At 37.8% G+C, this 25,040-nt stretch overlaps 1 protein-coding gene across 5 annotated transcripts in view; it reads right to left on the bottom strand.

Annotated features, from left to right (window-relative positions):
* Positions 1-1,092: 1,092 nt before the first annotated feature.
* The window catches only part of UBXN2B (UBX domain protein 2B), a 40,393-nt gene continuing 16,445 nt past the window's right edge, over positions 1,093-25,040 (bottom strand). The window contains exons 3-8 of one of the 5 annotated variants that reach the window (XM_054498753.2): positions 21,881-22,031; positions 19,337-19,420; positions 18,089-18,198; positions 12,854-12,991; positions 6,531-6,692; positions 1,093-5,223 (exon numbers count right to left, since the gene is read on the bottom strand). In XM_054498753.2, coding sequence (XP_054354728.1) covers positions 5,061-5,223; positions 6,531-6,692; positions 12,854-12,991; positions 18,089-18,198; positions 19,337-19,420; positions 21,881-22,031 — 808 coding nt within the window. In that variant the 3' untranslated portion in view covers positions 1,093-5,060. The other 4 variants (XM_063668791.1, XM_054498754.2, XM_054498755.2 and 1 more) reach the window with 4 other exon arrangements.

Here is a 25,040-nt window from a genome sequence, read left to right as displayed (position 1 = left end):
ATGTGTACAGTAAGAAAGAAATGGGCAACATGGAGAAGCTCAGGCAGAGAACCCACCTGCATAATATTGGGGTGGGGGCTGCCAGAGATTTACACCCTATGCAGATGGCACACCTGTTCCTAACTGGCTTGTTGCACCCTATGTACATCAGACACTATCCCCCAACTAGCTCATCTATAAAACCCCCTGCATTTCACTGCGGATCAGCAAGCAATTTTTCCAGGACCCCTCTTGGTAGCAGAGCTCTTCTCTTTCTTTTGCCTATTAAACTTCAGCTCTTAACCTCACTGTGTGTGTCCACCTTTTTGATCTCTGTGGCTGTGAGACAACGAACCTCGGGTGTCGCCCCAGACAAGGCCGCTTCAACATGATGCACTTTTTAACAATATACGTTGCATGAACCCCAAATACCTAAGACAGGTCTCAATTTAGGAAGTTTATTTTGCCAAGGTTAAGGATGCGCAAGTGTGACACAGCCTCAGGAGGTCCTGATGACATGAGCCCAAGGTGATCAGGGCACAGCTTGGTTTTATACATTTTAGGGAGACATAAGACATCAATCAACATATGTAAGATGGACATTGGATCAATATGGAAAGGTAGGACAACTCAAAGTGTGGGAGAGGACTTCCAGGGCACAGGTAGATAAGAGACAAATGGTTGCATTCTTTTGAGTTTCTGATGAGCCCTTCCAAAGGAGGCAATCAGATAGGCCTTTATCTCAGTGAGCAGAGAGAACTGAATAGAATGAATAGGAGGCAGGTTTGCGCTAAGCAGTTCCCAGCTTGACTTTTCCCTTTAGCTTAGTGATTCTGGGGTCCCAAGATTTACTTTCCTTTAACAATTGTGACAAGGTTTTCAGAAATCCACTGTGGCAAAAAAGCAGCACCTGAACCTTTTTATTTGGGTAGAATAAAAACAGAAACAGTAACAGGATATTCAGATAATATGCTACAACCAATTCCTTCTCTGTCCCTGACAAAGGTGCTCCAAGGGAAATTAAACCACAGGAAATGTTATTCATGTTAAAACAATCTATTCAGGCACTCAAAACTACAAATCAAAGAAAATTTGAAAAACCTTTCCAATAAGTTTCAGTGAAAACATTCTTTATTAGTAAGCAGACATTTCAAAGTTTTTGATTACATACATCATGCAAAATGACTGACCTCACAGATGGTTGTCTGTTCATTGTGACATCTTTTTTGAGATGATTATAAATTTAAGATGACTGCAGTAGTAAAAATAATTCATGAAAATGACTCTCAATAAAGCAAAACACTACACAGCACACATGAAATACTGTTCATCCCTCCTGGATGTTTAATTCTCTCCTAATGTAAATCTCTATCTTGGAAGACTTATATATACAAAAATGGCAGTTGTTTTTCTATGTGCACCTATAGGCACTCAACTGATAAAAACAAGAAAATTTCAAATACTTTTACAAAGATTGGTTATTTTTCCTGTTTTGTTAATCCACAACAGGATAATGCCCTTTGATTTACAATGTTCAATTCTTTAAAGAAATCATTTTCTTCGGAAGATGATTTTGACCCATGAAAAAGTTGTTTTACCCCTGATAATCTTTTTGAAATGGGGCTGGCTGTTATACATTATCCAAGTTGTTTTCAGTAAGTGAAAAGGAGTAGGGCTTATTTTGAGAATTCCTCTATATTACGGCACTGAGAAAACTTCTCTGCAGTGGTGGGCTCACCACTTTCATCCTGTGATAGTTCTGGTAGCACTCGCAGTGTGAAAACCCTAGCACAGGTAAATTCACCTCTTTGAAATAAACAGTGACCCCGGAGAAAGGTGAATTCCAAATCTAGTAGCATATTCAAGTCATCTGGCAGAGAAGCAGGCATAAAAGACTTTTCTAGGTACTTGGGGTGCTGCTGTAACAAACCTAAAAGTGGAAAAGTGGCTCTGGAATTTGGCAGTACGTAGAGGCTGGAAGAATTCTGAGGAGCATGCCAGAAAAGAGCTAAATTGCCTTAAACAGACTGTTAAGTAGAAATATGGAATGTTAATGCTAGGACGGCCTTGAAGAAAGGAGCATAATAGAGAATACCTCGATTGCCATAGAATATCTAAATCATCATGAATAGACTGTTGGTAAAAAATGAGGAATATGTTATTGGAAAAGTGGAGGAAAGGAGTCCTTGTTACATAGTGGCAAAAAGCTAAGCCGAGTTGTGTCCTGCAGTCATGTGTAAAGCAGAACTTTTAAGTGATGACTTCAATATTTAGCTGAGGATATTTCCAAGCAAGCTGTGGAAGGTACAGTCTGCTGTCTTCTTGCTGATTATAGTAAAATGTGGAAGGAGGTAGATTGAGGGAAGAACTGTTAAATATAAAGAAACCAGAACTTGATGATTTGGGAAATTCGTGGCCTATTCAAAGGGCAAAAGCCACTAAAACTAAGATTCACTGTCAGGGCAGCCTTCTCTAGAGAAAGTGAAGATATGGCTGTATAACCTTTTGCTAATACTTCAGAAACATCAAAAGGTCTGAATATCAGGTCACACAAAAGACTCTTTGAAGATATTAAGGGTGTGAATCATAGATCCTCTCAGCTATTTCAGAAAAAGCCAAAAACAGAGACAGGATTTTCCAGGAAAGGTATGTGAGGAGCCTCTTATCTAAATGAGTGCATCCCCGTGACATACGTAAGAGACCCACAAGTTTCTTGACAACGTTATAGCAAGTTTCTTGACAACGTTATAGCAGCAGAAGCACCACCATTTTTAACAGAAAGCTTTAGAGAATATAAAAGAAGAAACAAACTGATAAGCTGATACTCAGCTGCAAATGTGTGCTACCTTTTGTGAAAAAGTAAAGATGACTCTGAGACAGTCAACAAGCCCAGAGAACAGCAGTGAGCTGAAGATTACTCCCAGGCCTTGAAACTTAAAGAAGGGTGCCTGGCTGGTTTTGTAAATTGATTGGTGCTGATGGCTCCTTTTTCCATCCCAGTTTCTGCTTTTTGAACAGGAACGTGTGTAACTATTATTGTCTGCCTGTCATGCCATCATACTTGGGAACAGATAACTTGTTTTCTAGGTTCACAAGTGCACAGATGGAATTATGTCCCAGAAATCACACACAGATCCTCTCCCAAACTTAATTTAGATGGCTTTAATGTGAGATTTGAGACTTTTGAGTTGGTGAGACCCAGATAAGATTTTGGATTTAGAGTTGATGCTGTAATAATGGGTTGTGACTTTTGAGCACCTATGAGTGACGTCAATTTATTTGTGATGAATCTGAATCTTTATCACAGGGGTGAAGCGGGGGGTGGGTGGGAACTGTAGTAGGCAAGAATAATGTTCCATGTAAAATGTTAATGTCCTAATCTCCAAACCTGTATGTAACCTTAGATGGTAAAAGAGACTTTGCAGATGTAATGTTACTATGGATTTCAAGACAAGGAGATAAGTGTAGATTATCCAGTGGGCCTCATTTAATCATGAGTCCTGCAGAGAACCTCTCCACGCTGGTGTCAAAGAGATGTGGTAACAGAAGGGTCATAGAGATGAAACAGCACTGGTTTTTAAGATGGAAGAAGGAGGCCACAAGCCAAGGAATGAGGATGTCCTGTAGAAGGTGGAATGACAAGGAAATGATTCTCCTGTAGAGCCTCCTAACGGAATGCAACCCTGCCAACACATTGATCTTAGCACCGCGAAACTCCTAACCTGGACTCCTAACCTACAGAATTGTGAAGATAATAAATTTGTGCTATTTTAAGCCACATTTTGTAACTTGTTATGGTGGCAATGGAAAACTAACCAGAAGTGATAACTGAGGATGAAATGGTGTCTGGGAAGAAGGAAAAGCTTCTGGCTTCAGCAGAAATGCAAACATTTATGCTGGTAATTCTTTGGATCTAGTCTGTCTGACAGAATTTACATTCCTGTATTTCTACACTAGTCTTGTTCTGGAGAAGACATTCTAGATTGAGCACATAGAATAGTGTTTAATGTATACAGTGAGTTTCCTAGAAAAATGTGTTAAATGAATAAATGAATGTGATCAACGCAAGCTCTGGGAGGAACTGTAATTACTTGATTTTAAAATGTTGTTGCTGTTTACCACATCTTCTTAAGAACTGCTGACCTTTAGGCTGGGCGTGGTGGCTCATGCCTGTAATACCAGCACTTTGGGAGGCTGAGGTGGGTGGATCACCTGAGGTTGGGAGTTCGAGACCAGCCTGATCAACACGGACAAACGCCATCTCTACTAAAAACACAAAAATTAGCCAGGCATGGTGGCGCATGCCTATAATCCCAGCTACCCAGGAGGCTGAGGCAGGAGAATCTTTTGAACCTGGGAGGTGGAGGTTGTGGTGAGCAGAAATTATGCCATTGCACTCCAGCCTGGGCAACAAGAGCAAAACTCCATATCAAAAAAAAAAAAAAAAAAAAAAAAAGAATTACTGACCTTTATGTGTTTCTGTTTAAGTTCACAACAGTCATAATTCTGTAAAATACAAGGCAAAACTGTAGTTTCCGATACTAGTAATATATCTAAATCAGTAAGTAAAAAGGATGTGTAAAATCTTAATAGGAGAAATAATTATTGTATGATCAAACAATTTCAAAATCAAAATAGACACGTTTCAGTATATATTATAGACAAATTTTTAACTTATTTGATCAAAAGATTTCTTAATGGCTGTTGGTCAATGCTGCATCAAGAAACTTTAGTGCAAATTTTACCAAATGCATTTATCAAAAAGGGGTTTTGTTCGTTTTTCTCTGCAAAGAAATGTTGCTACATTAACACTAAGCATGTAACAAACTGATTTGCCTAGAAATCCAAAAACTATCAACATAAGCCAGTCCTTCAACTAAAAACTCAAACATACTTATCTCAAGGTCTATTCCTAATCCAAATTTGTCTATATTCAGATTGGAAGACAGATTAACAATAAAACCAAAATTTATCTGTAAAAATAATAAAAATAATTTGGCTGTTTTTAATGCTGAAGTATTGTCCTTATTAATATGGCACATCATCTATTCCCACATGCTACTGCATGGACAGGAACAATATTATTTTAGTTGCTGGAGTAACACAGTGTTAAGAATATCTGCTTCTAGCAGTGTCAGGCTTTCATCTGTTAGCTCTTTATTCGGAAATGAAGTCACAAGAATAAAGTCAAGAGCTGCAAATTCAGGACGAGACTGTACAATAAAGTTCCGGACATCCAGGATCCTGAAGAAATAAGATAAAAATAATTTGTAACATAAAAAATCATATTTTCATGTAAACTTAAAACTGAATCATAATAAAAATCACAAAATTTTAATCTTTATATAAAGGTGTTGTAACTTTCTTTAATATATAGTATTTCAATTGAAGGATTTATCTTAGGCTTCAGTTAAAATGTAAAGTAACTTTAGTGTGTACTTTTACTTTTCCTGTAAAATGGAAACAATCTTCAGGTAAGTTATGCATAAAGTTAAGTGTACTAACGTTGTTATTTTAAAAGTGCAGGTCCAGCTGGGCACGGTGGTTCACGCCTGTAATTCCAGCACTTTGGGAGGCAGAGGTGGGCAGATCACTTGAGGCCAGGAGTTCAAGACTAGCCTAGCTAACACGGTGAAAACCCCGTCTCTACTAAAACCAGAAAAAATTAGCTGGGCATGGTGGTGGCTGCCTGTAATCCCAGCTACTCAGGAGGCTGAGGCATGAGAATTGCTTGAATCTGGAAGCCGGAGTTTGTAGTAGGCTGAGATTCCACCACTGAACTCCAGCCTGGGAGACAGAGTAAGACTCTGTCTCAAAAAAAAAAAAAAAAAAAAAAAAGTGCAGGTTGTACTTTTTTCGGAGTATAAAATATGTTAGCAGCATATGACCCAGAAAAAGGTAATTATGATTGGCCTGTGGCAAGGTGAGTCTAAAACTATGAAATGTCTTATCATAGGAATAATTTTAAAAAATTACTCTCACACAAACATAGTAATTCAACCAAAATCATAAATATATCTGTTAGGGTCTTACTTCAATGGACAAATCAAATGTTGATGCACAAGTCAATATTAAAGAAACATTTAAAAGTATCTGAAGTTCTTGACAAAAGTACAATTAAACTTGATTTACAATACACATTTATATTATGAAGTATTTGCTATACAGAAAATTAATCCCAATCAAAATTATCACAAATTTTTAAATGAATAAAGTCCCCAAAAGGTTTTACTATGTTAAATTAAATCTGATTCTACTTCATATAGTTTTAGTAACAACGTAAAACTATAGTTCTGAATTTATTTCTGTGTGATATCTGAGATCACATTAGTATTTGGATAGTTTATAGAGACTGTTTAAATACCACATATTTCATTTCTTATACACAGCTATTGTCCTTTCAAAAATGTTTCTTCTGCCAAAAACTTACTTCAAAAGTAAATCTAAAGAATATCATATTCTTCATTACTCAAAGTCACATACAGTTCTACTTAGATAAGCAATCCAGTGTATATAACAGCAAACAGGACACTGTTGGTATAGAAGCTTACCTGTGTGTACTATTGAATCTTTGTATCAAACGACTCCCATCTGCTAACCTGATTTGAATTTTTGTTGTTGGCACTGAATCATCAATAAGAACAACTGCATTAAGTATTGATTTATCCTCCTCTTCTGGAGAGGAAGGTGTACTGACTATTTCAGGTGTAAGGCTAAAAAAGAGGAATTAAATAATTAGAACACCAATCTGAATATGTAAAATATATGACAAACTGAAGACAGCAGATAAACACTTAGAACATGGCTTCATTTGAGTCTCCTATACTTCTTTCAACGTCTTTCATTATATTAAAGTTATTTTGGATCCTACGATTCTTATTTGGTTTATCTAATCTCTCTTAAAAGCCTAACTTTGCATCCTTTCCTCATTTAACTGTTTGCAACTTCATCACTGTTTAGCAAACCAGTTTATTTAGAAATACAAGCAACTCTGAGTTAGTGTCAAAGAATCACTAAGAGCACAGACAGACATGGTTTCACATCCCAGCTATGTCAACTGTGTAAAGTTGAGTAAGTACATCAATCATTTTGAATCCCAGTTCTATCATTTATAAAGTGAGGGAATAATACTATGTTATGAAGGTATATTATACCAGTAAGTCCTTAATATTGTGCCTAGAACACAGTGTTTCCACGGGTGCCAGCTATTGTGAACATATTATCAGCACTAAATTCATTTAATTTAGACTTGGTTAATATTACTTAAAAACATCTGATTCAAGCACTGCTTTGCAAAAGAGAAATAACTTCTAAGTACTAGTGAGGAATAAAATGTTATTACATGACAATAAATTCATAATGAAGCTTGATAGAACATCTTACCACCATTTGAACTTGGTTACTAGTGACCCTAGCATTGCTGTCTTAGCCCCTTCTAACACCAGCAGGATGATCAGCCAGCATATGCCAAAAGTGAATGTCAAAAATAGACGAGTACTCTTTTGGTTAAATAATTAAAATACATTTAGCTCAATTTTCTCAGTCATCTTAAGGAATTTTTGATAGCCTTGAAGTTTTTTCTCTTGAACTCTGAGATTTAGGTGGTTTCCTATAGATTATTTTCTTCTGGAAGAAAGACATGCATGTATCTACATATTACTAGTATAAAAGTTCTATGAGCATTTGGGCTTTACTCCAATCTAAATCATGACTCTTCCTCCCATTCAAAAAGCTTCTCTCTCAGAGTACACAGTAAAGTGATAAAATTACCTGGTACTAACTGCTGACACTTTCTCTTCCTTTAGCTATTTCCTGATGCTAATTTTAGAACTGACTTGAGGATACATAAAAATATACGTAAGGTTAAAATTATGACTTACAATAAATGATGAGATATTAAGGAATTTCTTTTTAATTTGGAATTGAGGGCCTAAGTAATTGCACTGCCAATCTGGTTTACTGTGCCAACAGTCCAGCGTTCCTTACACAAGGGAGGGGGATGAAAATCCAAGAGAAAAGACATGAGACACTGAATGCAAAGGTCCTCTTTACCTCCGCCTCACTGATAACCAGGTATACACATTATCATCGTCACTACCACCATTACCACCTCTGCCACATGCAATATTTCATTTACATCAGCCTGGGAGGCAGTGTTAACAGCATGGTTCCCAGAGCTGGATTACCTGGTTTCAATCCCAACTCAGCACTTATTCTGTGACACCAGGCAAGTCACTTACCCTTATTGTGCCTGAGAGACAACAGCAGCAGTGCTGTAAAGATTATATTAATTAGGACACATAAGCACTTCAAATGGTGCTTTTATATAGTTGGTACTACTAAAAGTTGTCTATTAGCATTATAATTATCCTAACAACAACTCTGGAAAAAAAAAAATTACGCCCAATATTCCTATTGGTAAGTGAGAGAGCTGAGGTTTATCTTGGGCTCTTTCCACACACCAAGTTGCCTCCCTGTTATTTTTGTAATCTACATCTTTCTGTTTAAGGCAGATTCTGACCAGGTATGCTTTTTCTCAAAACAGAAAATGCGGGATGGGGAAGCTAGGTAAGAAAATGTGTGTATATCACAATGAAACTATTGTGTATGGAATAATAACATTTGAGAACTGGAATGGATGGACTTCCAACATAATTTAGGCCAACCATATCATTTTATCTAAAAGAAACTGAGTCACAGAGAGACTAAAAGACATGCTGAGAACCACACAGATAGATAGCTGGACAAGCTGGTAGTGTGGTATTAAAAAACCAGCCTAAAAAGTTATGTTCATTAATTTATTTTACTTTATTTATTTATTTTTCTGGGATGCAGTGTTGCTCTGTTGCCCAGGCTGGAGTGCAGTGGTGTGATCTCAGCTCACTGCAACCTCTGCTTCCTGAGTTCAAGTGATTCTCCTGCCTCAGCCTCCCAAGTAGCTGGGATTACAGGTGCCTGTCACCACATGCGGCTAATTTTTTCTCTTTTTTTTTGTATTTTTAGTAGAGATGGGGTTTCGCCATGCTGGCCAGGCTGGTCTTGAATTCCTGATCTCAAGTCATCTGCCTGCCTCGGCCTCCCAAAGTGCTGGGATTACAGGTGTGAGCCACAGTGCCCAGGCAAGTTATGTTAATTCTAACATTTAGCTGTCAAAATCACATCTGTTTGCTATTTAAAACTTTCTCCATATCATTCAATTGATCAAGCCATAGTAAAACTTTTACATTAAAAAGAGAATTTTTTTAAGAAAGAAAAGAGAAATTAATTGGTACAACAAGGTTTGTAGGCAAATGGCAGGAAAGGATGTAGGTTGTAATTCCCTCAGACAGGAGGAGAAACATCCTCTTCTTCAAACTTATGGAGGGAGAGGAGGATGGAAATGACCAGCTTGAAGGCTGGAGGGAAACATAATAAGAATGAGAATTCCCGTCAGGTTCTATTTTCTCAATGAAGCTGGAAGCATAATTTGCTGGGAGTGAGGGGCAGGGGTCGAGGAGGGGGTTTAGGAAAGCAACTCAGCCCTGTGAGACTGACGAGGCACAGCAATGCCTGCTCAGCACAGCTGAGACTGTCCCCAGAAGTACTGAATTGCACAGGGCTGACAACCCAGTCAGGCTTCAGTTAGGCCACAGCTGTTGAAGAGCTGAGATAAGGTAAGGCTTTGAAGTTTTAGGGAAGAGGGCCCTCAGGGTCTAGGGCCCCAGATGAAGTCAAATCTCAGGTGAGTGAGAGTGGCAAGCACAATCTTTTGAAGAGAACAGTAGGACAAATAGGCAGTGACTGTTCTTCTGCAGAAAGATCAGCTTCAAATCATGATGTTTATCATTATACACGCCAGCTCAAAAGCCTACCAAGAATGCCTACTCGCTAGTCCTATTAAAAACGACTCCGTGATTTTGTAGGTCTTTTACTTGTTAGGCACTACTCTAGCTCACCAAGCTAATTTTTATTCAATAATACAGTTTGTTCTACCATTGCAAATTTGCAGTTTTATATCTACGGTTTGCTTTCTTCTATTATGTGAGGGTACTATGTAACATTTTTATGGCATTTTGGTTTGCACCATAATTGTATATCGCATGAAAAGATTTAGTTCCCATCTATGTAACATTCTGTGTGTAATTAGACTGCCATCTATGGAAGACAATAGATTATTTTCATTTCTGTTTTACTTGCTTCTTTTTATTTCCTGCTCAGTAAATAATTGTCTTGAACTCTTGAGAACCAAGCCATTTTAGAAAGTTACTTTCTAAATGAAGGTTAACTATTAAACTTTTAATATATTTCTTAATGTAAATCTTTAATATAAAATGTTCTATGTAATTCTTCACTTTAGAATATATGATATTTGCTTATTCAACTGCTGGGTTTGTGTACACACAGGCTCACATCATCATGCTATCTCCTTCTATTAGAAGCTGAAAATTCTAAAGACTCCATCTCCCAGACTCTCTTGCAGCTAGGATTTCATGATTCTACCCTTCCACCAAGCAAACAAACATACATTTGTTTGGTGGAAGTAAGCACTGCAAAGTGGAAACTCTGTAGCTCTTCTGATTACTAAGGTGGTGGAGGCATTTATTTCTTCTATGGTGGAATGTTCTAATATCTAGTCCCTAGTTTCATGGGCACCGAGCACCTGACTGGGGGACGTAGTTTTTTCTCTGGAACACTCTTCTACGGTGTTTGTTTCTCCTGGCTAAGGAAAGCTTGGTTTGCTTGTCTCTTCCAGATATTCTATAAATTACACAAGATCCTGTAAGAAATCTATTACTACTGGCAAGTAGATTCCGTTTTCTATAATCAAAATCTTGATCAATATGGCTAGTAAATTAACATGGCATTATTACCACCACTGATCTCTGTCACTTTCTTCCATCAGTTTCTCCTTTCTTTTCTGTTATTTTCTCTATTTTCCTTATAAGGAAAATGATTGGCCTTTGTGAGATACTATCATCAGATAATATCGTTATTTTCATGAGTTTAATAATCACTGGCTCTTCTCAGATGCCTTCCCTTTATGCTACCTTCTTCGATTCCAAGTCTAGATTTACTGTAGGTCTACTAACAAGGATGTGCAGTCTAACATTAATTCTTGGTCATACATTTAAATAATAGAGAAGGAATATGTATATAGCAAAGAGATGACTAGGCATTTTATCTGCATTCTAATTAAAAATCGTAATCTCAATAAATATTAAGTAAAAATGGGAAGTGATAATTAAAAAAATACATACATACATATATACACATACATACATATATATACGTATATATATACACATATATATATGTGATCACAACAAGAGGAGTAAAAACATAATATTATACAATTCGAGAGAAGCCTGGCCAGGCGCAGTGGCTCATGCCTGTAACCCAGGCACTTTGGCAGGCCAGGGCAGAAGAACAGCTTGAGGCCAGGAATTCAAGACCAGCCTGGGCAACATAGTAAGACATGTGTCTCTACAAAACCTAAAAATGAAAAAAAATTAGCTGGGCGTGGCAGTGCCTGTAGTCCCAGTCAGGAGAGTGGAGTAGGAAGCTTGCCTGAGCCCAGGAGGTCAAGGCTGCAGTGAACTATGACTGCACCACTGTACTCCAGTCTGGGCAACAGAGCAAGAGACCCCATCTCAAAAAAAAAAAAGAAAGAAAGAAAGAGAAGCTTGACATGTGTTGGCAGGAAAGAGAGATGAGGAAGAAAATTTCCGAGTAAACCTGTGACTTAAAATTGAAGAGTTTGTGTCCTAAGAAAAACAGGTCAACATAAATTCCTGTATTTCCTTTATGTCCCCAGCGCCAGTCTCTATTAGGAGAAGAGAATACAGAAAGGGAGACTAGAGATAGCAAAGCATAAAGAAGCAATATTGAATTCTTTCTTATCTTGAAAAATAAGGGGAGAATAGACAACCAGTGTACACCGGGCAACTGAAGGGGGCTTGGAAGGGAAGGAATCACATGAAGAGAAGCAAAGGATGCACCAAAGAATACACTGGAAACATCGCCAATGTGGCAATTCCATATCACCTGTAACAATATGTGGACGAGTAGAGGGTAACTTTTACCAACATATTTTACAATTTCTAAGATTACATTAAGCCATGGCTATTATAAAGGAAACCACTCATACATTCTGCCATGTGCATTGGTTTTTAAATTGTGCTCTTCAAAGTCCTAAGGTTCTTTGGAAATGTCTCAGACACAACGCCTTCTTTCACCGACAATCAGAGGAACTCAGGTTTTACATATTGCACTTCTATGACTTGAAAAAAGGGTTTGGCTGTTTAAAAACTATTGAAAATCACAAAGCTAAGCACACTGCTCCTGCTGCAAGAGCTTGGTCATTACTGATGGCAGACATGCATGCTTAAGTTGTGATGTAAGGTATCCATTATTTTATCTCATTGACAACCCTTTACAATTCTCTCCTTTGAAACCAGGTAATCTGAAAGAGGCATATAACATAGTGGTGAAAAGCACAAACTCTGGAGTCAGAGTGCCTGGGTTTGAATCCCACATGCTAGTCATTTCTTAGCTCAATAATCTTGGGCAAATTACTGCATCTGCAAAATGAAGTAATAACAGTATCTACGTCAAAGAGCTGTTGTAAAGATTAAGTGAGATAACACATGAATAGGGCTTAGAGGGCCAGGAACATGGTAACTGCAATCTAAGTATTAATTACAGTATTATTAATATCACAATTAATATCATAATGATATAATAGTATAATAATATAATACTATTAACAGATTTATATATCTAATGTGCATGGTTCATATTTTTGTTTTTTACTTCATAAGTCATTTTGCTTTTCTTATTCTCAAAGAAAAATTCATGTTCAACAAAGGTATTTTTCTCATTTTAGGATTTTTACCTTCCAAGTTTTTGCCCTTCTCCACTAAAAGCCTTGAACCTCAATCTAGGTTTTATGTATTCTTGATCCTGATGATCCTCCATATCCAAATTCACTTGGCCACCATGAACAAGGCGCTGAAGCTCCAGGGGAATCTCTCTTTTAAAAAGGGGGGAAAAAATTATCATTAAGTTTTTCAAGAATTAAACTACACTGTTGAGATTACTGTAATTATTTCATGAGCTACACTGGAAAACAGAATTTTTTGCTTAAATCATAACACAAAAATTTCCATGATGACTGATCAGTCCTTGTAGATCTTTTTTAAAGTCACTTCACATTACTCCTTACTGTTTCTCAACATAGGGATGCTTTGGTTGTCATAATTATCTTGGAGAGCTTCTGGCATTTAGAAAGTTAAATTTGAAGACAGCAATTTATATGTAAATCAGCACTAGAAAATTCCTATGAGGATAAAAAGGTAATGTGGATATTTATTAATAAACTCCTTGGAGAAAGTTCTGAAAATTGATATTGGTGTTTTTGCTTGTTGGGAGTATTAGTCCATTTGCATTGCTATAAGGAAATATCCGAGGCTGGGTAATTTATAAAGCAAAGAGGTTTACTTTGGCTCATGGTTCTGCAGGCTGTAAAAGCAACATGGCACCAGAATCTGCTTCTGGTGAGACCTCGGGAAACTTACAATCACAGTGGAAGGCAAAAGGGGACCCAGCATATCACATGGCAAGAGCAGAAGCAAAAGGGAGACGGGAGGTTCCAGGCTATTAAACAACCAGCTCTTGAGTGAACTACCGGGGTGAGAACTCATTACCATGGGGATGGCACCAAGCCATTCATGAGGGATCTGCCTCCAGGATCCAAAACCTCCCACCAGCCCCGCCTCAGTAATGGAGGTCACACTTCAACATGAGATTCGGAAGGGATAAAACATCCAAACCGTATCATTTCACCACTGGCCCCCCAAATCTCATGTCCTTCTCACATCACAAAATACAATCATCCCTTCTCAATAGTCCCCCAAAGTCTTAACTCGTTCCAGCATTAACTCAAAAGTCCAAAATCTCATCTGAGATTCAAGCCATGTTCTTTCTACCTATAATCCTGTAAGATAAAAAATAAACTATTTACTTCTAAGATAGAATGGTGGTATAGGCATTGGGTAAACATTCCCATTCCAAAAGAGAGATCTGCCCAACGAAAGAGGCAACAGGCCCCACATAAGTCTGAAACCCGGCAGGGCAGACATTAAATCTTAAAGCTCCAAAATAATCCTTGATTCCATGTCCCATATACAGGGCATATTGGTGCAAGAGGTGGGCTTCCAAGGCTTTGGGCAGCTCTGGCCCTGTGGCTTCTCTCATGGGTTGGAAGTGAGTACCTGTGGCTTTTCCAGGCTCAGGTTGCTGGTGGCTCCACCATTCCTGGGTCTGGAGAGTGGCACCTCCCTTCCAACAGCTCCACTATGCAGTGCACCAGTGGGGACTCTGTCTGGGGGCTCCAACCTCACATTTCCCTTTGGCATGCCCCTCTGAAATCTAAGTGCAGCCTCCCATGCCTCTTTCACTTGTGCATTCTGTGTGCCTGTAGGCTTAACACCATGTGGAAGCCACCAAGGCTTACAGTAGTGGCTTGTGCCCTTCAGAGCGAGTGGAGGCCCAAGCTATACCTGGGGCTTTTTGAGCTGTGGCTGGAGCTGCAGCAGCTGGGATGCTGGGAACAGTGTCCAGAGGCTGCACAGGGCAGCTGGGCCCCGGGTTTGGCCTCCAAAACCACACTTTTCTCCTAGGACTCTGGGCCTGTGATGGGGGTTGGGGGGGCTGCCTTAAAGGTCTCTGAAATGCCTTCAAGGCTTTCTTCCTATCATCTTGATTAGTAGCACTAGGCTAGGCTCTCTTCTGTTCATGCAAATCTCTCTATCAAGTGGTTGCTCCACAGCCTGCTTGTATTCTTCTCCTGAAAACACTTTCTCCTTCTCTACTACATAGCCAGGATGAGAATTTTCCAAACTTCAACTGGCTCTGCTTCTCTTTTAAATATGAGTTCCAAGTTTAAATCATTTATTTGCTCCTATGTCTGACCACAGGTTGTTAGAAGTTGCCACAAAGCCTCTTGAATGTTCTGCTGCTTAGAAATTTCTTCCACCAGGGCCAGGCGTGGTGGCTCATGCCTGTAATCCCAGCACTTTGGGAGGCCAAGGTGGGTGGACCACAAGGTCAGGGGTTCAAGATCAGCCTGGCCAAGATGGTGAAACCCATCTCTACTAAATACAAAAATTAGCCGGGTGTGGTGGCAAGCACCTGTAATTCCAGCTACTTGGGAGGCTGAGGCAGGAGAATTGCTTGAACCTGGGAGGTGGAGGTTGCAGTGAGCCTAGATCATGCCACTGCACTCCAGCCTGGGTGACAGAGCATGACTCGTCTCAAAAAAAAAGAAAAAAAAAAGAAATTTCTTCCACCAGGTACCCTAGATCACTCTTTAGTTCAACCTTCCACAAAGCCTTAGGGTATGGACACAATGCAGACAAGTCCTTTGCTAGGGTGTAACAAGGCTGATCTTTACTCCAGTTCCCAATAACTTCCTCATTTCTATCTGAGAACTCATCAGCCTGGACTTCACTGTCCATATTTCTATCAGTACTTTGGTCATAACCACTTGAGAAGTCTCTAAGAAGTATCAAATTTTCCTTTGTCTTCCTGTCTTCTTCAAGGACATCCAAAGTCTTCCAACCACTGCCTATTACCCAGTTCCAAAGATGCTTCCACATCTTCATGTATCTTTAGAGCAATGCCCTACTCCTTGGTACCAATTTTCTGTATTAGTCTGTTTGTACTGCTATAAAGGAATACTTGAGGCTGGGTAATTTATAAAGCAAAAAGGTTTATTTTGGCTCATGGTTCTGCAGGCTGTACAAGTAGCATGGTACCAGATTCTCCTTCTGGTGAAGCCTCAGGGAACTTACAATCATGGTAGAAGGCAAAGGGGGACCTGGTGTATGACACAGCAAGAGTGGAAGCAAGAGAGAAGGGGAGGTTCCAGGCTCTTTTAAACAATCAACTCTCACTTGAACTGTCAGAACAAGAACTCATTCATTACCATGGGAATGGCACCAAGCCATATGTGAGGGATCAACCCCATGATCCAAACACCTCCCACAAGCCCACCCCCAACAGTGGAGGTCACATTTCAACATGAGATTTGAGGAGGACAAAACATCTAAACCATCTAAACATCATGGCGTGATTTGTGAGCACTGCTGTCATTCAGTGTCGAGGTAGGGGATGTCAGATGCACTGCAACAGGAGATTTGTCTTACGTGATAAAGACTCGTCTTGGGTTCCAAAGAATCATCATGTGCCCTCCAGGGAGTCACGTGGATAATACTGTCTGATCCTAAAACCTAACTCTGTCTCATATACAAGCAAAACACATTTTTTAGGCTACTGTATTAATATACTTTGCAATCTCCAGGAATGTACGATCATGTAAAGTGAGGGAAGACTGTACTTTGTTTTGTTTGGACCTTTACCAAGTCCTTGAATGCAATGTTACTTGTAGTAATTAAGCTGACAACCTCATATACTTAATTTTTCTGTTTTTATACCTGTCACATTTACATGGGAAGTGCTAGACTGCACAGAGGCACAAACTAACTACTTCTTATGTGTGCTGTGTGGTCATACCAGGGCATTTATAAACTAAAACATGTATCATTTTTATAATAAATTACTTTATTTCTTCAATATATTTAAGGTAGAACATATATTAATTTCTTTTGGAGAATCATGTACATAGATTATATTATCTATGAGTTCTCCTTTGAGGATAGTGTAGATGGTTTTACAAAATATTTCTTATAAAAAGGAGACAATGGGTCTTACATAGCTGAGAACCACTACCTGACATTACTCATTTTCTTTAAACAGTCTTTTCTAAAACCCTTATTGATCATAATTTGTACATTATTGCAGATATGGTGTGGCTCAAATTTTAAAATTCTTTTAATATACCACATTTGTTTAAACATTAGCCTACAAAGTTTATGGTTTATTTTCATTTAACAATAAATTAGTTTTTATCTATATAATAGTACATTCATTCTCAATATGTTCTTTGTTTCCACTATCTTGAAATTAGTATCAATTTCTATAGTTATGTTGGTCTTCACTTAGCCAATCAAAACTTCCCCCACCTAGTTGCTCACAGCTCTTCCCAGGGATTCTGCAGGTTTCCAAGTCCACAGCATTGACTTAAACCATTATATCCTGTATTTGCCACCCCCATATACTGCCTCCTAGGACAGCTTCCCACCTTTCCCAATGCCTTCAGCATACTTCTTATGGCATTTGTTGCCTTTGTTTGGTATCCTGACAGTATCTGTACATAATTTAAATTCAAAATTCATGCTAATTAATCTTCTAAAAGACTAACCTCCACTCCATGTCAGCCACTCATCCTGGACATATTTCAACATTTGGAAATGCTCCACCTTCTATTCCTTTATGGAGTATAACCCTGTATATATAACTCTGGTTATATACAGTAAAACTCTGATCCTTTCCTACAACTTAATTCCCCAGTTTATGCTCAACTTTATGTCTTTAGTTGCATATCTACTTAGAAATAACTCCACTTTCAGCTAGTTTAATCATAACACAGAAAAGCTTTTATTATCATAGCAAAATCACTTGATTCCTCATCCTTTAGCAAGAAGAGCTGGTAAGTTACAATGTTCTTTGGATGGGTGAGAGCACTGAATATCTGAGTTTACTTTCACAAATTACAACTTCAAACTAACCTTTTGAAATCTTCTGCCAGCAGTAATGCCACATTAAAAGATTTCTAATATAAGTTGCTGAATTTCAGGCATACATGCAATGAGAGTCACCCTGTCAACAGTAAGCAGGACAGTGGCTTAGTGGGTGGGCAGCTACATACTAATTAACTCATTGATTATCACATTAAGATGTTTCTTCTTGGAGCTGGGATCATAGTTTCATCAGATTTTAAAATGGGCCAATGTCCAATGCCCCTGGCCCACAAAATTAAGAACCAGTGACTTACAGATAGCAGTATATCCTTTATAAACTTAAGAATACCTACACCCCCAGCAACCACTTATTTAATATATTCCAGGAACTACTTCTTGAAAACCCGTAGTGCACTAATAATGAGTAGTCTGTTAAGAAAATAAGTCCCACTCTACGTAACAAATAGAATACAAATAATACATCTTACCCTCTCTTAACAGACTCCAGAAATTGAGCATTTGTTGGTTCATTGTAAGGTCTCAATTCTCCATCATCTAAACTGAAACCATTGCTCCACAGTTTAAGCAAAATCTGAACCTTTTGGGTATAGAAAAAAAAAAATATATATATATATTCACATATATGTAAGAATACATCTCTCCCAAATAATTTTAAGTTCCAAATGTGATATCATAAAACGTATTTACTTAATTTAAAATAGGGAGTTATTTCTACTATTCTTTATTCATAGTGAAAGACATTAATGAAACCACATGTGTTTGTTTGGCTAGTTTGCATTCAGCTTAACAAATTGACAATGGCTGCAAATACCAAAGGTCCTGCAGCTGGACCCTGGCCTTGAAGTACAATTATTGGTGGATGGTTCACTAGAAAATGAAAGCAATGAGAAGAGCTGTACTCCGTGATTCCCACTTCCTTCATTTTCCTTCATCTGCACCCATACTCTTCTTTGCTACAGAGCTTAAATATTCATGCTAAGGGGAACAGAATTTCCAGTAACCTTCCAAGAAACTATAAATGTCTAAAATAAAATTAAAACTCCAAAATTTCAAAAGGCAACAGAAACAAAGAATGACTTTAGGTGTTCTACATTTACACCTCACCTCATTTTAGCTTATGAAAATATACCATTTATAATAATAACTATATATTTGTTCATTTTTCTTTTTTTAATTGATTTTTTTATCTTAAAGAGCCAGGGTCTTACTATGTTGCCCAGGGTGGTCTCGAACTCCTGGGCTCAAGCAATCTGCCCACCTCAGTCTCCTAAAGTGCTAGGATTATAGGTGTGAGCCACTGTGCCTGGCCCAAGTTCATTTTTTTAAACGTCTTTTTTTTTTAAAAAAAAAGAGATAGGGTCTGATTATGTTTTCCGGGCTGGCCTTGAACTTCTGGGCTCAAGTGATCCTCCTACCTCAGCCTCTGGAGTAGTTGGGACTCCAGATGCATGTCACCACGCCTGGCTGCAAATTCATTTGGAAAATGAATCACACATTCTTTCAACAAATAGTTACATATCTCTAAGTGCAAGGCATAATTGTGATACAAAACATAAAGATCGAGACTGAAAACTCACACATCATTGGTCCTTTTAACCCATGTTTTAAAAAGTAACAAAAATATATTTATATTATCAATTCTTAATTTTAAAACCAACAGTTTTAGTAACTAGAAGCAAATATTTATACTTTTTCATTTTGATTATTGTACCTACATCTTGCAGCTGATTTTCTCCATAGATATATTCAGACCGCTTACAAAAAGAACTACCCAATCTGTATCCTCCACCTGTAAATGACTAAAATACATAGCAAGTGAGTTAAAATTCACAAAGGATTATTCAGCAAAAAGTTATTATGTGATATGTATTTTAAAACTAGATTAATTCTAATTAGCCAAAGTGGCTCATACTGGGGAGCCTTCAAGAACCGAAATTACCATAAGACTTGACTAAAAGATAATTTCAAACCATTGATGAATAATGAAATGAAAACCAAAATTTAAGTTTCATTAGAGCAGTGGTTCTCAACAATGGATGTCAAAATTATCATAGAGGCTTTTTTAAAAGACATGTTTCTAGGCATATCCCAAATCTATTGAACCGTAATACCTGAAGCCATCAGGTAGGTTAGACAACCTCCCCAAATGATTTTGATGGAGAAATTCCAGGTTGAGAAATGCTACTTATAAGAATGTATGAAATGATACCACAAAAGACACGTAACTGTTGGTCTTTAGTATATCAATATTGTGTCAGTTGATAACAATTATAAAAGCTGTATAGAGGTGGCTCACGCTGGTAATCCCAGCACTTTGGGAGGCCGAGGCAGGCGGATCATGAGGTCAGGAGATCGAGACCACCCTGGCTAACATGGTGAAACCCCGTTACTACTAAAAATACAAAAAATTAGCTGGGTGTGGTGGCAGATGCCTGTAATCCCAGCTACTCGGGAGGCTGAGGCAGGAGAATGGCGTGAACCCGGGAGGCGGAGCTTGCAGTAAGCCCAGATCGTGCCACTGCACTCCAGCCTGGGCAACAGAGCGAGACACTGTCTCAAAAAAAAAAAGAGAAATTTAGAAACGTACAAAAGCAATTCAATGGAGAAAGGAGTGCCTTTCAAGAAGTGATGCTGGAGCAACTGGACATCCATAAGCAAAACAATAAACTCTGGTTTCAACCTCACACCTTATATAAAAAATTCAAATAGATCATAGCTTTAAATGTAAAGCTGTAACATTTTTCCAGATAACAAGGGAGAAAATATTTGGGACCTACAGTTAAGTGAAAAGTTCTTAGACAATACAGCAAAAGCATGATCCATAAAAGAAAAAAAAGGAATAAATTGGACTTTATCCAAGTTTTTATCTTTTGCTTAGTGAAAAATCCTGCTAAGAGGATAAAAATATGAATGACATTCTGAGAGAAAATATTTACAAACCATGTATCTGACACAGGACCCATACCTATTAAAATATACAAAGAATTCTCAAAACTCAACAGTAACAAAATAATCCAATTAGAGAATGGGAAAAGTAATGAAGAGATATTTCCTTGAAAAGAATAATACAGATAATGGCAAGGAAGCACATGAAACAATGTTCATCACTAGCTATTAAGAAAATGCAAATTAACATCATTAGTTATTAGAGAAATAAAACCATGTTATGTTATCACTACACACCCATCAAAATGGCTAAAATTAAAAATAGTGACAATACCAAATGCTGAAAAGGATGCAGAGAAACTTGCTCTCTCATATATGTGGGAATATAAAATGGCACAACCACTCTGGAAAATAGTTTGGCTGTTTCTTAAACTAAACATACACTTAATGTATGACCTACAAATTGCACTTCTGAGCATTTATCCCAGAGAAATAAAACCATACGTAAGTAAAAAAAAAACCTGTACCCAATTGCTCACAGCAGCTTTATTTGTAATAGTCAAAAGCTGGCAACTAAAATATCCCTCAATAAATGAATGGTTAAACTGTGGTATATCTATACCATAAAATGCTACTCAGGAATTAAAAAGGAACAAAGTTGTGATACAAGCAATAACTCTGACAGATCTGAAGGGCATTATGCCAAGTGAAAAAAGCTATTCCAAAAGGTCACATATTGTATGACTCCATTTGTATAACATTGGAGTTTCACCATGTTGGCCAGGCTGGTCTTGAACTGTGATCTGCCCGCTTCGGCCTCCCAAAGTGCTAGGATTACACGCATGAGCCACCACACCCGGCTGGTGTAACACTCTTAACATGATAAAATTATAGAGATGAAAACCCGACTAGTATTGGCTAGAGGTTAGGGATGGCAGGAGAGACAGGGTGGGTGTGAGTGCAAATGGGTAGGCTATGAAGGAGAGCTTCAGTTGGGTGATTACACACGTGATGAAAGGACATAGAGAGAAATGCCAAATTCCTGGCTTTCATATTATACTACAATCATGTGAAATGTAACCATTGGGGGAAACTAAGTGAAAGGTACATGAAACCTCCTGTATTCTTTTTGCAAATGCCTGTGACTCTACTAATTATTTTGTAATTAAAAGGTAAATCAAAAAGTTGTTCAGAAATGTAAGAAATTGTCTCAACTTTCAATCATTAACAGAAATATTATAATTTTATAAAAATGAAACAAATATTTAAAACAGAAATATACAATTAGAAAAGCAATGTTTGCAAATAATAGAAAAATGAAAAAGGAGGTAAAATATAGAAACAATGTATTTAGTTTAAAATTGAGCACTGACCTTAGATTTATCATCACCTGAAGCTCTTGTGGCTTCATTCAGAGGGACAGCCCCATGTTCCCTTGCCTCTTTGAAAAGTTCATTCACAATTTTCCCAGTTGAAGGTCGAACTATATTTAATCCACTGTATTCATGTTCACTTGAGTAAAACCTTTAAACATTTTAGTTCATGAATAAAAACTTAGGATAACAGACATAAACTGAAGTAAAAAGCTACATAGTCTTATGAAAATAAAAGTATTTTATTTAAAAAGAGGCATTCTTTTGACTTCTATGAGAATATTAAATTTTTAAAATGGGATTAAGGAAAAGAATAAATAGGAAATAGATCATATACTTTCTCACTGAGTTTGCAAAGATTGACTCTAAGGGCAAGTTCAGCCTCCAGCACGGTAACTGGCTTGGTTGCTGATCCCTCAGCCTTCTGTAACTGCTTATCACATACATCTCATTCACTAATTTAGCACTTCTGATGTAGAAGGGAAAGCAGTGTCAACAATCAAAAGGTAGTCCCTTCTCCCTAAGAAGGCCACACTCAGTAGAGACCTAGTTAGTGACGAGATCTCTAGATTTAGACAGTATAAACAGCTAATTCTAAACTAAAGGGTTATCTATAGAGGATTTATCTTTCAGAGATTTTTGGATTTAAGAGACCTACTCCCTTATAAGCCCCTGTGTTTGTTAAAAGTAAATAATTTAGACAGTAATTTTTTGGTGACCAATTTCTACTTTGACTCCAACTTCATAAATGGTCCTAGGAAACATAAAAATTACCTTTACGTAAGATTAATAACCTACTTTTATCTTTCAAGATGTTTTCTATCAAGAATATCAGAAACTATAACCAATGAAGTATCAACATGGAGACTTCCAGGGTAAGATGACAATCAAACTTCATTTGTTAAAATACTTACAACTCTCCAATCCAATTCCAAATTCACACTGAACTGACACATAGAACAAAACAATGGGGGGAAATGATATCTGCCTTGGAGACTAGGAATGGAATTCACCTTCAAGGCTTTCTCCTAAATTAGAATATGCAAAACTGAGTAAGATAAGAGGAAAGAACAGACCAGCTCTTACTTTGCAGTAAAGGAAGGAAAAGATCTATCAGGATGGAGAACAAGGAGACACCAGGAGAACCCTACTAAATCCCACAAACTGCAGAAGGTGGAGGTGGGGCTTCATCCTGCCAGTGCTCTGGAGAAGTACACTGGGCCCAAATTTATCTAGAGCAGGAGCCTATGGAAGCCCTCCTCCCAAGCTTACACTCAAGGGTCCAGGGTAGCAAGCAAGGGTGAACACTGCCCTAGTTGGCTTTTAAGACAAGCCTTAGTGTTAGAAACAGATTATTTTAGGTAGCTATGACAAACACAGAGAAGCAAAGCAATGCTTCCTGCTGCAGCTGTCTGCTGCTGTAACACTCCTCCCCTCTCTGGAGTGCCCTGGAAACAAGGAACGGAAGTCGCCTTCAAGGCTTTCCACATCTCTAATCTGGCAAAGTGAATAATCATTCCTTTTTATCTCAGTCTTAGTGAGAAAGACCTTACTGCAAAAATCGGTCATAGCAAATGGTTTCCTATGTCCTTTATGGTTAATGGTTTTTATTATTTGAAATCTTTGCCTACTCTAAGGTCATAAAGATATTCTATTTTCTTCCAGAAATTTTATTGTTTTAATTTCTATATTTAGATCCACAACCCATATGGAACTGACGTTTATAGGCGGTATAAGGTAGAGGACAAGAACTATTTTTTCTCCACATAAATGTCCATTTGTCCCAGTACCACCTAATGAAATTCTGCCCCTCACTGCTCTGCAGTGTCATAAATCAAGTTGCCTATGATTCTGAGTTCCCTTATTTTGGTCCATGGTCTACTGTCAGTTCTTACTCTCTTAACCATTGCAGCTTTACAATAAGTCTTTGCATGCAGCAGTGTAAGTCCTCAACTTTAATTCCTCATGAATGTTTGGGGCAAAAATATTTATTGATTGCTGAAGTAATTCTCTATACTCATTCAAACTAACTTATTAAATATAAGTGAAAAGGAATAAAAGATGCCTAGTACAGAATTAGTACTTAGCTGGGCCTTAAAAGGGTTTAGGACATTAGGACTTAGATAAGCACAGAGGACAAGGGACAAAATTCTAGGAATGAAGAGGAACACAGGAGGAAAAAATCAAAATGACCAGAGGAATCAGAAAAAGAATCAGTCTTTTACAGTTTTCTTTGTATGCAATTATGTCATTACACATAATGAGCTTTATTTATTTCCAATTTGTATACTTTTGTTTTTCTAATCTCATTGTGCTGACTAAAACCTCCAGTACAAGTTGAATGAAAATTGTGATAGGGGTTACCCACTGATAATGTTCCCAACTTCAGAAGAGTTGGGCGGTTTCAATCTTTTTAGATCCTAATGATGATTATCCAAACCTTAAACATTACCTGCGACTGGTGCCCATCTTTCCCGTGCATTTACTCCCTGCGGTAAGATTTTTGCTCCCATTTTGCTACTGAATGTCAAGGTTTGCTACTGAATACTCAAAGGTTCTGAGTTATCTTCTCATTGCCAAACACAAAAGACTTCCCTCAGTTATTAAACACTTTCTGAAACATTTGATCCTTTTGAGTCTATTCTTCTTCTCCCTTTCGCTGTTTCATAGTTGAACTCTCTCCTGGACTTTCATCATACCAAAATTGCTTGTTTCTTTGCCCAATGGGATCCAACATCTCCTTCTCTATTTTACTGAGTTTTCTTCCTCCTCCTCTTACATAAATATGCCTATATCCTTGACTTCAATTCCCCTCTATTTAAGCTCATGTCATCATCAAAATATTTATCCACTGCCAAAGATAACCTCTTCCTATACAGATGACTATGAAATATGTGCTTTTACCACTCACTTATGGTCCAGTGTTGAATTTAAAAGCACCTGCTAGATAGTTCTACTTCAATTAAGTTCATCTCCAAAACTGAAGCTATTTCTACACATAAGCCCTCCCATTAACAATCACACTTTTTCCTGTATCCCATATTTAAAACATTTAAGTCTTCTCTCTTTCCCACTGGCTTACTCCCTATATCCCATGTCATTACATTTCTACAATAAACACCTTGAAAATATCCTGCATTAATTTCATCCTTTTCTCTCC

Source organism: Pongo pygmaeus, chromosome 7 (genome assembly GCF_028885625.2).
Source record: "Pongo pygmaeus isolate AG05252 chromosome 7, NHGRI_mPonPyg2-v2.0_pri, whole genome shotgun sequence".
NCBI classification, from domain to species: Eukaryota; Metazoa; Chordata; class Mammalia; order Primates; family Hominidae; genus Pongo; species Pongo pygmaeus.
The sequence above is the reverse complement of the archived record's forward strand: the minus strand, read 5'-3'. Positions and strand labels throughout refer to the sequence as shown.